We start from the raw sequence: 12467 nt of genomic DNA, 5'->3' as shown, positions 1-12467 counted from the left end.
CAGGATGACATCTAAATGCAACCCTGCAAACCTCGAGTGATCCCATAATGTGGCCCTGTATGTGTTTGACCTTTTCTTGTGCCTGAGGTGGTGAATACCAGAGGGAAGAGAGCTTGGGCGGGGGGGGGGGTTTCATGGAGATGACGCTCGCACTGAATGAACAGTCAGCGTTTGTTTTCGCTGAAGCGTTTATCTCAGTAATAGTCAGTGATTCACTGCAGTAGCAGCGTTTCAGAAAAGTTGTTTTCTCCATTTCCAAGGAGTCGCAGCATTTTCAGAAAGTTCCACCGTGAGAGCTGTGTGAACACAACGCCCGAAACGCGACAAAAGTTTCATGTTTTCACTTGAAAACATGATCGTTTAAGCGGTGCCCAATTCGCCTCCCTGTGTTGGATAAAAGTGGCAAAAGACATGAGGGCGCTTCAGCAGTCTCTCCAGCAGAAACTGTATCGGTGACCGACTCAAATCCAAACGCCCAACAAGCCTGATGTGATACCTTTGTGAACGAGGACAAAACTAATGAGCAGACCACTGGCCAAACGGCGCTCAGTGCCAGCCATTGGCGGCAGCAGGTATTTATATGCATCACTGCGCACATCACATGTCACGCATACTTCACATACTCTGTTTAAATCCCCTCTTTCTCTGCATCCCCGTCATCCTCCAACTCTCGCCGCTCCTTTCAGCTGAATCTCTGGATTTCTCCTCTTGTGCTTGCACAAAAACACCAGCTTCACCATCAACAAAAATAAATAAATAATGAAAATAAATAAATAAATAAATGCACAGAGAAGTAAAGCCGTTCTGAAAGCTGCTGCGTTTGCGTTAATCCGACTCGAACGACGGAGAGACACGAAATGCGATAAGGAAACGGCGGGCGCACGTGTTGATGTGTGCCTGGAGTTCCTCGTGCCGGAGGAGACATGCAGGGACCCGTCTTTGGACACATTAGTCACATGCACTGTTTAGACTGTGACAGCAGGAAGCTTGCTGCAGTCTTTGATTCAAGCGACGATAAGTACAGCGTGAGAGCTTAAGTTTTCCTGTAGATTTACTTGACCTTAATGCTGAGGTGTTCTCTTTTTCTTTTTTTTTTTCTGGAAAAGAAGGCCCCTCAAGATGAGCGTTTTTCTTCACAGGTATGGTTGCTACATTTCCCTGCCTCTTTTGGACGAGCCTCCGGACCCATAAGGGAATGTCTTACATTAAGCCAGCTCACTCAGGCACATCCTTGCTCCAATTCTCCAGCCACCAAAACTCTCTCCAGCTTCAGCGGCGGCTTTTTCACTCCCCCCCTCCCGCCCCCCCCCCCCCCCCGTCCTCTTTGGCCTCTTGAATGATAACCTTGAATGGTATTGTCTCGGGGCATGAAGGAGGGCAAAGAAATTCCTTGGGTCTTGACAGAGAGCAGGAAGGCTGGACAAAAGGCATCGGCGCTCCCTAAACGCAGGAGAATGGTGGGGGGATATGAAAAGCGGGCAGTTTTTCATTCAGGTAAAAGGCGCTGAGAGAGAAAGGAGGAGAAACAATAGCGCAGCGCTGATGGAATAAAACACTTCTCTGTGTGCTTTTCAAATCAACCAAAATGCTTTTTCAGAAGTGAGCTCAACTGCGCTGATGAAATCCGAGGCAAGGAGAGACAGAAGAAAGATCACTATATTAGAGCAGATTTTATGGATTGAACACTGATATGTGGGACTGATTGTATTTGGTGGAGTCCATTTAACCCCACTCCTTCCCAGTTCACAGGAGAGCCTTTCAGAGAAGCCATTAGGCCTGAAGATTATTCTGATAATGACTACATGGAGATCAATTGAAACTCGATCTGTGAATAAGTTGCCTGGTTTCTCCTCCTCTGCGCACTCTGGCCAATCCTTTCCCCTCCGCTTCCTCCACCGCCGAAGACTGTCAGGCACAATCTCGCAGCCACAGCGGCTGAAACAAAGCTCCAAAATGGCCTGAGGTTTAACAAACAGCACTTGTTGGCAAAGAAAAATCAGCAAGGTAAACACGCGGGCCTCCACAATTTGTGCGCGTGGATAAGGCGCCAATCGAACATCTCCCGATTTCACAGAAAGCTGAGGGCATCTAAAGTGTGACCTGAGGACGTGATTGATGCAGCAGAAGGAAAATTGGCTATTTGGATGCTTAATAACTCCTGTGGGGGGCACGCGCAGTGCTGCTGGTGGCAGATTTCTCACATCTTTGATTTTTTTTTATGATTCCCCCCCAGTCTGTGAGCTGTGTGAGTGTTAGCGTAGACGCTGTAGAGCCTCTGTAAAAAGCCTTCTGGTGTATTCCACCTACTATCCTCATGGCAGCTTGGCGGAATCGTGCAATGATTTCATCATGAGACGGCCATCTGCTCACAGCGAAATGAAGTTGTTGGTGTTGTCTGGGAGTGAAGATTTCCTCTGCTTTGGGGAAAATCTATTATGTACAAAAGGATCTTATTAATTACAACTGAAATTAAAGGTTTTGAAATGATCTTAAGATATTTCTGTTTGCATATTTCAGTTCTGGATAAGTCTTATGGAAGTAATTGAAGATAAGCACTGGTTTAGAATTATTGGTCACTTCTTTATAAGATATTCTAATGAGATCTTGACCCTTTGATTTAATTTGCCCCTTAATGTAGCTGTGAAAGAAATTCATAAACTATTGATGACGAGAAAAAAACTACATTGAACCAGCTAATGGGTATTTAAGGCTGGCAATGCATCATAGTTACAATGTCTAAAGGCTAATGTTAACAGATGAGCCACACCTCCCCCAGTAAACAGGAGCCTGGTGCAATAGTAACCTTTAACACAACAACTGACTTTTAAAATTATTCATTTCATTCTGAAATGCCACAAATTTTACATTATCTCTTTAAAACGTTGTCATGTAAACAGAGTGCGAGACAGCAGCTCTGCAGCTCCTCAGCTGTTTCCATATATGACAGAAGTAACAAGTTCATAGAAAGGTGATCACTGATGCAAAGGTAATCAGTTGTGTGCTAATGCCAAAACCACATTATTATGTATTGTTTTATTCCCCAACACTATAGGATTCACCCTGTTGTCTCCGTGCATCAAATATATGTTTATTTATCAGATGTCATGCAGTTAATAAGTTCTTGTTGCTCTTTGTTTTCCGCTGTAGCGAGCCCGTTCTTCCCAGAGGGGATCATTAGGTTTGTCTTATGTAGTCGAGTATGCAGTATGTGTTTGTAGTGTTCACGAGGTCAAGAAATCTCAGGGAATTCACAAAATGATTCACACAGCAGGGGAAAAGAAAAAAAAAAATCGCTTCATTTGCAGTGCATGATGGGAGGTCACGAGAAGGATTTGCTTCAGTTTTGGGAGGTCACAAGCCGAGAAGTTTGAGGAGAGCTGCTGACAGCCACATGCTAAATGACACAAATCCCCAACTGTCTATTTGTGCAGATCAGGATGTATCTGTGTCAGCTTAGGAAGCAGGGACGGGAAGTATCTGTCGACAACAGCCTGCATGCAGAATCGGAGCCCGAGGTAGTTGAATCTCACTGCTCCACACTTCTTTCTAACAGCTCGCCTCATAAACACTTTCTGAAAGAACGTTTTTTTTTTTCCTCCCTCTCTCTTTTTTTCGTATATTCTGAGTAATCTTTTTTTCCCACATCCCAGTCACCAGCCCTCCACTTCCAGTTTTCAATAACCCACATAGTAAGTGTGGAGGATGGGATTTGACGGAATTAACCGTCGTGAGAAAAAATAAATAAATCAAATAAATAAAAGCCGAGAGAGAAACGTGGGACCGCGCTTGACACACGACTGAATTACACCTTAGCAACATGGTCATATATATGCATTCATCTGCTCCCTGGCGCTTTTTTGTTCTGCAGTATGTTTTAATAGTATCACGGTATGCCTGCGCTGATTCCACCCACTGTAGACTCGCGGCAGGCTTCGTGACTTTATCCTCACAAACAACACAAAACTGCAGAAATTCACAGGGAAACCTGGGATTTCTTGTTTTGTTTTTTTTTTCCCTGAATTGTTGCACAATAGAAGTCAGCTTCTGTGTTTGTTAAGGTCAGAATTTCCCTCCTGCCTGCAGCCGTCGGATGATTTTCACCAGTCACAGTCGTCGTCATGATCTGACCTGATGTGGAAACTATGCACTAAAATCTTTCTTTTCCTACGCCTGCTACAACTAAGCACTCATTCTTCTCTCTGGTGCCTGCTGCAGAGCGGAGCAGCTCCAGGCTGTGGATTGTTTTAACAAATATGTTAAACAAATCGTGATCGAGAATTCCCATAAATCTTAATTTTTAAAAATGGAAATATCACTCTTAGCTGGACAGAATAACAACGTCGTTTAGAAACAAAAGCAGCGTTTTGCTTTTTTTTTATTCCCCCACTTCTATTTTGCTGCAAGGAAATTCAGTTTGATTACATGCTGCTGCATCTCTGCATTACACAACACTTGAAAGGGAATTTTAGATTTTGTTTAATATTAATCATGAATACATTATCATCCTGGCATGCTTCACAATCTTTACTGTTACAAATTTGACTCAAAACATTTTTGATAGCATTATATAACTGAGGACCGTTCAAACAGCTGCATGCGTTGCTCCAAAATGCATTCCTCCACCTTGCAGAGGACTGGATTTTTAAGTTCATCAGGGGTCTACAGTGAATGCTTGAGCAGGAATCGACATCAAATGCTCCTGTTTTCAGTGCTGCTCGGCTCAAGGTGGCGAATTTCGGTCTGAAGCGGAAACTTGTCTGAAGTTCTCTTAAGGGTCTGTGGGAGAAACGGCTGAGTTGTTATGAAAATCCCTGGATCCCCTCTGATCCTGAGCTGTAATGACACAGACTCGGTCAGAGCCTTTTTATATCCCTTCATTCTCATCAACGCGCCAGAGTTTTACTGAATTGATTTTCTACCACCGGTGCCACACTCGGTCGGTCTATTCTCCCTCTCCGAACTGCACCGCTGACATTCATCGTCCTTTTGGCTGCGACTGAGGGTGAAAGAAAAAAAATCGAACAACACAGATGTCGTTTTCACTTTTCCTCAAATACTAGCCAGTTTGTCAAGCCCATCTGCATTAGCACTTGGATTAATTCCTGCTTGTTATCGAGTGTAGATGTAATAAGGCGGTCCTGGATGGCGAGGGTAATCAGGTTGGAAGGCAGCGCTTTCTTTCCTTCCATTGCTCCGCTTCCATCCTCACATCCCAAAACTGATAGCGGGGCAGACGCATCGGAGGGGATTAAGCTAATGTGATGGCAGAGCCACCTACCAAGGGGCCCCATGGGGTAATTTTAAGAGACAGGCCTTGACATCCAGGGAATAACTTGTCAAGACCTGGCTGCAAGCAAATATTGAGGATATTAATCCTTAATGTAATGGCCTTGACTAGATTTTACTCTTGTCTCAGTGTACAGCTTTAAGCACAGTCATAAGTCTCTTTAATCACTGACATAAAGCAGTCCCTCAAGGATTTTCCAGAGTTTTACAGTAATTATTGCGTACCGAAAACGCTTGTTTTTCTCCCCTACTTGCTGTAGCCTCTGTGAGAAATTGCCAAGCTATTTGCATATGTTCTCTGCTCATTTGCAGGGTTTTTTTTTATGAGCTGCTGGCAGATGAATGCTTTGTTTTGTTGCATTAAAAAAAAAAACAAAAAAAAAAAAACGTGATGAAGTGGTAAAATCACCACCCGTGTCATTTTACAAAGGAATGTGAGGCTCCTGTCAGGATGAAACCGCTGGAACAGGTCGGAGCCACGTCTCTGTCGCTGTCTGCTGGAGAGCGGCGATAAGGTGGAGGGGAGAAAAGCGAGGTCACACATATCACTCCCAGGGAAAGCAGCAGCTCATTGTCCTCTGATTATAACGTAAACCAGGGGAATCAACTCAGAGCCAGGCTTTAAATTTAGCTCTTCTTTCAAAGAAGGGTAAACAAAAAACGCTGCTTTGCATTCCCATTCACTTTAATGAAAAGATTGGTAAATTATGAAACGCCACAAAGGCAAGGTTGCTCAAAAACAATCATTCCTCCAGGAGCCGAGCGAGCACCTTGACGACGGGCGCCCGTCCTTGCTGCAGGTCTCCTCTCACAAACTGTGCTGTCTTGTCTGCCCGCGGTCATGTTTTGTGATGGATGTGAACCCCTCAGCGATCAGACGCGTTGCCGCGGTTTTAGCCTGATCACAGGCCTGACTGTTCTCCTCTTCGTCTCCCTCGCAGGTCTGCTGATAGGATCGGGCTGTGCGCTCTACCCGCTGGGCTGGGACAGCGAGGAGGTACAACAGACCTGCAGCAACAGCTCGAACCAGTTCCAGCTAGGTAAGAGGTCTCCACTCAAGATCCACCACACCCACACCCACACCCACGCAGTCTGAATACACTGCTTATTGGATGTAAGCATGTGTGGTGGACTTTGCACTCATGCGCTACTGTTAGATCAGATCTCAGCTGGATCGGTGGACAGTCCATCACAGGGTAAATGCAGAGAGACAATCACGCACACTTATATTCCTGTGCAATACTTTATGTTGCATTTTGGTGTCCGTTTGCACAACAGAGGTTGCTCTAAGGAAATGTGACTTTTTGAAAATGACTCTCAAAGTGAAACTTTTTGAAAACACTAGTAAGGGAGCAATAACAATGTTTCCTGTGTCATGACTCCCAGTCCACCTTCTCCTGGTACGTGGTGGTTTTATGGTTGAGTCACCCCCAAATAGCAGTCCCATTTAGCCATCTCTCCACATAAATGTCCGTGTACTCACCTCTGTTAATTTTACACAGTTTTCCGTCTTTCTGCTAATTCCATCTAAACGGACATCATTTTGAAAGCGTTGCTGTGTAAATGCGAAAGTTTTCAAAAGTCATACCAATGCGTTTTCACTAGAAATGCCTTTTAAACAGGCTCCACGTTCATCAGGTCTGAGACGATAACAGAGCTCATCCTGAGCATAACCTCCAAGAAATGTTTCCTCTTAACTTTGTTAAAGCTGCTGGAAGTTATTGGAATGCGGCCGAGTCTGGAGACTCGCTGCTAAATTCAGACTGTTTTAGGAGAGTTCTCCCAAACATCCCCCCGTCTGGAACTTGCTCAACGTTCTTGGTCCCAGAACAGACGAATCAATGAACAAGTGCGAAGCTGTAAGCACGGACTTTTTACATCAGACACTTTTTTATATATATTTTTTGAAAGCAGGCACAACTCTCTGGTGCTGTCGTATATCGAAGAGATATGACTTCTTGGTGTTTAAAATGCAGGATAAGAATTCAACTGAACCTTCAGTGGTCGACGATTTCCGAAGTGTTTTATAGCTATAAATACGGTATGTGCCGAGAATAAGCTGACGCTGGATTTGTGCTCTGTATGCAGCTGGCGTTATCGGTACTATCTCGCAGACAGTAATATGCTACTTCATCAGACTCTGGGGAGGTGGGACAGCATTTCATACCGCCAGCTCTCTGTTTCTTGGTGTGAGTCAAGCGGTCACTGTTTGCCAAACATAAAATATGGACTTCAATTAAAATCATAAAGAGAAGAACGACGATTTAGTGTCAGTTTGGTTCAAGGAAACAGAAACTTCATTCTCATGTTTCTCCTCACTCTGGATGAGTTTTCGTTATTGTGCAGAGCTGACATTTTGACCCGAGGGTGGCACAAGCAGAAAACTCATTTAGTGTTGGAAATGAAAAGACTCGTCCTTCTTGAAGCATGAATTTTATCAGGGAATGTCTTCCCCATCAATTCAATCTAATGGAAAATGACAATTCTTCCTTGATGGTGGTTTATAGCAGTGGTCAGCAGGGTCGTAAAATAATAAATTCAGACTAAATGGATCAGAAATGTGCAGACAATTCTGAAAACTTGATACATAACAGCACCAAAAAAGAACACCGCAAAAACTAAATATAGACCAAATAAATCAAGCAGACATAGGCTACAGCGAAGAAGAAAAAAGCTTTTAACAGGAAAAAACCTCTCGGGATGCAGACTCTGAGGTGGCGGCCATCTGTCTCTACCGGTTGGGGTTATCGGATTGTATGGAGAGAAAAAAGAGGGACCGAGAAACAGTAAACAGAAAAATAGTTAAAGTGAAGCAAACTGATGGGACCAGGACCCACAGATTAGGAACATTTAGCTCCACATAAAACTGTCATCCAACCGTGAGATATGAACGTGTGGAGCAGGTTCGTAATAAATGGATTCAGGTTCTGTAGCACTTTTCAGCTTGAGCAGTGCTGTAGTGCTTTACACTGCCAATGACAGGCACCCATTCACACACACCATGCAAGGTGCTCCATTCTGTCTTCTCCAAGGACACGTTGACATGCGGTCAGAACTCTGAGAGATGACCTCTCTACTACTGGAGCCACGGCCGCCCCCGTTCAGTAGACCCACAAAGTTTCACATTTACACGGCAAACAGCAGAAACGTGAACGCAACGCAGTTTTCATGCTACAAGGGCCACTAGTGGATCAGATCAATAAAATTATAGCAATGGAACTTAAAAATAACAACCTTTCTTTGTTTTAAAGTTCAAGATCTACAAGCACATTTAATGCTCTGTACAAGATGTATGAGGGACAACTGTCTTTCTTGTAAATAGTAAATCTATCGTCGAATAACGTTAATCTCTGGATCTAAACCTAAAGCAGCTCAACTAAGAAAATGGCCCAGCGTGACCCAAGCAGGGTAAACATAAGTCTTATAAAATAAGAAACACTTCAACCCTCATCTTGAAAGTATAGACTGTGTTGGCCAGTGAGTAAGACTGGTCATTACGTCCACTGATGTTCTACCCCACTTTATCTGGCTCAGGGCTGTGCTGTGCTGATTCCAGCAGTCTGTGGACTGAAGCAGGGCGGATGTTTAATGGACTGTACTTACATAGTGCGTTTTTACTGCTTCATCAGTCTCAGAGCACTTTACACTGTAAGTCACCTTGCTTGGCGATGGCTGCCATGCTTTGGGGCTCCATCTCCACTGGAGCATTGTGGGGTTCAGTGTCTTGACCTCAGAACCACATGAGCATGCAGACTGTTAAAAAAAAAAAAAAAAGCCAACGAGCCTTTAATCTAATTCTTGTTGCCATGTGAAAATACAATATTACCATCAAAACAAATATAACAGATCGGAGGACACTCTGGTTGTGGGTAATTCAAGCACTCTGGGCCCCTGATGCATGGTATGAAAACTTGGATTATGTTTTGGTCCTCTGAGCCACAGAAAACAAGACTTTAAAAAAAAAACTCCAACTATGTCTATATGTGAATGGGGTGAACGCAACATCCTGACACAAACAACAACACAAAATATAACATTTCCACAGTTTATCATTGTTAGTAAGAACTTTGGATCTCCGGTTTTTATTGAGATTTCCTGTTTGAGTGAACAAGCTTTATGGAAATGATTATTATTACAAGGCTTGTTTGTCTTCTGTACTAATGATGCATTAAATGTGCTTGTTCAAAACTGCAATTATTTCTATTCCGCCTCATAGATGGTGACGCCAATAGTGAGTTTCACTCAGAAGATGAGTTGAACTTCTCATACAATCATTTTTCCCTCGCTTTTTATTCATGTAGAGCATCGCCAGTCCTCCATCACTGCATAGCGGCATATTAACTGCATGCATGTTCAAGATGGAAATGATCACGGTCCTTGGAATGAAAGCATGAAAAAAAAAATCCAAATTAGTTCTTTGACTGTGGCTATATTACATCATATAAAAGGTTCATTTTGCATAATTAGTTAATAAATATTCCAGAAGATGCAAAGCCAGTTTTTCATTAATTCAGATACCAAGAAAGAAAAAATGCAAGACTCAGACAAAGAAGTATTTTCAGACATTCAATGTGAGTCGCTAATGTGACGCTTCATCGTTTGACCACCCGGGCTGTTAATTAGATAACTGTATTCAGGCAGAACATTTGATGCCTATAATGAGAAGTCAGGATGTCCATCACGATGTTTTCAAAAGCTGTCATGTGCTGTTTAATAATGTGCATAATTCCCTCTGAGGATTAAGGAAAATGTGGATATTCTACTTTCCGTTGAGCTGGTTCTGCATTTTGAAGAGTCTGCACCGAGCATTTGGCACCTACCAGACTGTTTGAGAGAGAAGGTTAACTATGTTAGATGCGTCTGTGACAATGACAACTCTTTTTCACAAGAGGAGGGGAAATGTCAAAACCACAACAGAAATGTTGAGCCTCTGAGAATCTGTGTTTTGTGTGATGTTGGCTCAAAGGCAAGTACAGACACTCGTTCTCTCTTTCTTTCTTTCATTCTCAGCAACCCTGTTGACATATCTTATACACTATTAAGTGCTACTATCTGACTTTTCACAATTAAAAAACTACCATAAATGTAACTTAAAAGCTTTCTTTAGAATCCTGGAAAATTTGTTTTAATTGTTCTTGAACTGGCTGGGAGTGAAACATGTTTTACATGCCCAAAGAAATGTTTAGGTGAAGGTGTAAAGTTCAAATTTGTCTCTAATCCTGGAAAACAATCTTCTAAATGGGTATTCCAGCTAAGTAATAATGTATTTTATTCATTGTTGTTGATTTGGAAGACGCTTATAGAAACAACCAAAGTTGCAGATTACAGTCACTCATGCTGTTTATAAAAACATTTAGGTACGGAGCTGTGCTCTCTTCTCAGACTGGGTGTGATCATATTGTCTCTGGGTAAAGGATAACACATTGACCTCAGCATGGCTCGCTAAAGCTATTCATTCCACACAGGTTAATATACAAATGCGTGAGTTGACTGTAGCTGTGCGTTGCTGCATTTTTTTTCCTGATACAGCCTACATGCTGCCTTGTTTTCATTTTCTGGATGAAAGTACTGACAAACTGTGCTGATGTGACCCAGTTTGCTTACGTTGACTATGGAGGTGGCAAAAGTCTAATTGCGTGCATCGACAGTGGCAGGAGATCTCTTGCTCAATGTGAAAATTCAAGAAACGATTGCCAGGCAACATGCTTGCACTTATTTGGGTCCTTCTTGTTGAAGGGCATCTGGCTATGCCTGCAGCAAGGGTATTTCAAACCATCTGGACAATCCAAAAGCATGAACATTTTTTTCATTAAATTGATAAAATGTCAACTAATTGTCTGCATGTTTAGTTATTATCTTTTACATAATTCAATTTCATCAGTATTCTAGATCGCGGAGATCAGTGTTTTCAGTGAGCATCAGGGTCAGAAGTGTTTTTATATGTATTTTCGGGCAAGTCTGACTGATGCAACATTTACATTGCAATTCAAGACATGGCAATCTGTGGAATCCAGTTAACGAAGCATCAGCAGTGAGCTCACTGGAATAAACTAACTCTGGGAGATTTATAATCTAAAGAAAAACTTTATAAATGTAGAAAAGCATTGCAGCTCTCTTGCTAAACCAGATTGGAGTTAGCGGTTTCTTGGCCAACGGCTTATCCACCCAAGTTTTATTCAAATCCATCCACTGGCTTTTGAAGATTTCACGACAGATGGACAGATGAAAATAAAAGGGTGATCAGATCGTTGCCTAAAACCTGTTCTGCTTCCTGCTCCCCCTTGCAGGTTCGTGCCAGATCGGCTGGGCGTACTACTGCACAGGCGCGGGAGCGGCGGCCGCCATGCTGCTGTGCACCTGGCTGTCCTGTTTTGCAGGGAAGAAGCAGAAGCAGTACCCGTACTGACGGGGGGGTGGAGAGAGAGCATCAGAGAGACGGCGGCGACGGACGGAGACCTCAGGCGGTGCGCGAAAAGGGAGAGAACTCGGGACTCTGTGGACTCACACCAGTACAGCACATCAGGCACCAAAGACACCAAGTCATTACGGTGCTCTGCACATCATGGGACTCTACTCATCTGACAACTGCAGGGACTGTTTCATAATGCAGCACACACACATGGCTTTGAAAACTGGTACTTCTCTTAAAAGCTGTTCTTAAATGAAAAATGTATGGACCAATCCTATTTGTAAAGTTGTTACATAACTATTTCTTTAATGAAAAGAGTATTCTCTCTTCTTATTTTTTTTTCATCTTCCTCTTCCTCTTCTTCTTCAGTCATTGATGTTTATGTGATAGTGTGCCCTGTGATGAACAGAAAAGTGATCTTGCCTCATTGTTACGTGAAGTGTTTCCGCCTCCTCTTCATGTCTCATCCTTGCCTTAAAACACAAACTGAAATGCAATAATCCCTCTAACGTAAAGCAATCCAACACTGGCTGCCTGCTTCCCAACCTCAGCCTTCTCAGACCCCCCCCCTCCCCAAAACTCAACAAAAGCTAAACAGAGTTTATTTAACACCTCCATAAGATATACATTGTGTATGGTAATGTATTTTATCATAATATCACCTTTTATATTCACTCTCAAACTATTCTTTGTCATTATATTTGTTTTGTAAATAAATGTTTATTGAAATTTTGTCTTCCGTCGTGTTTTTTTTTAGCCTGGGAATTTTGCC

At 42.9% G+C, this 12467-nt stretch overlaps 1 protein-coding gene across 1 annotated transcript in view; it reads left to right on the top strand.

Annotated features, from left to right (window-relative positions):
• LOC115401196 (LHFPL tetraspan subfamily member 6 protein) overlaps window positions 1-12264 on the top strand; it is a 52010-nt gene extending 39746 nt beyond the window's left edge. The window contains exons 3-4 of the mRNA XM_030109414.1: window positions 6228-6326; window positions 11574-12264. Of these exons, the coding sequence (XP_029965274.1) occupies window positions 6228-6326; window positions 11574-11692 (218 nt within the window). The 3' untranslated portion in view covers window positions 11693-12264. The remainder of the gene's footprint in view (window positions 1-6227; window positions 6327-11573) is intronic.
• The last annotated feature ends 203 nt before the right edge of the window (window positions 12265-12467 follow it).

Source organism: Salarias fasciatus, chromosome 14 (assembly GCF_902148845.1).
Source record: "Salarias fasciatus chromosome 14, fSalaFa1.1, whole genome shotgun sequence".
In the NCBI taxonomy this organism is placed as follows: Eukaryota; Metazoa; Chordata; class Actinopteri; order Blenniiformes; family Blenniidae; genus Salarias; species Salarias fasciatus.
Note: the sequence above shows the minus strand (reverse complement) of the source record. Positions and strands in the feature narration are given on the sequence as shown.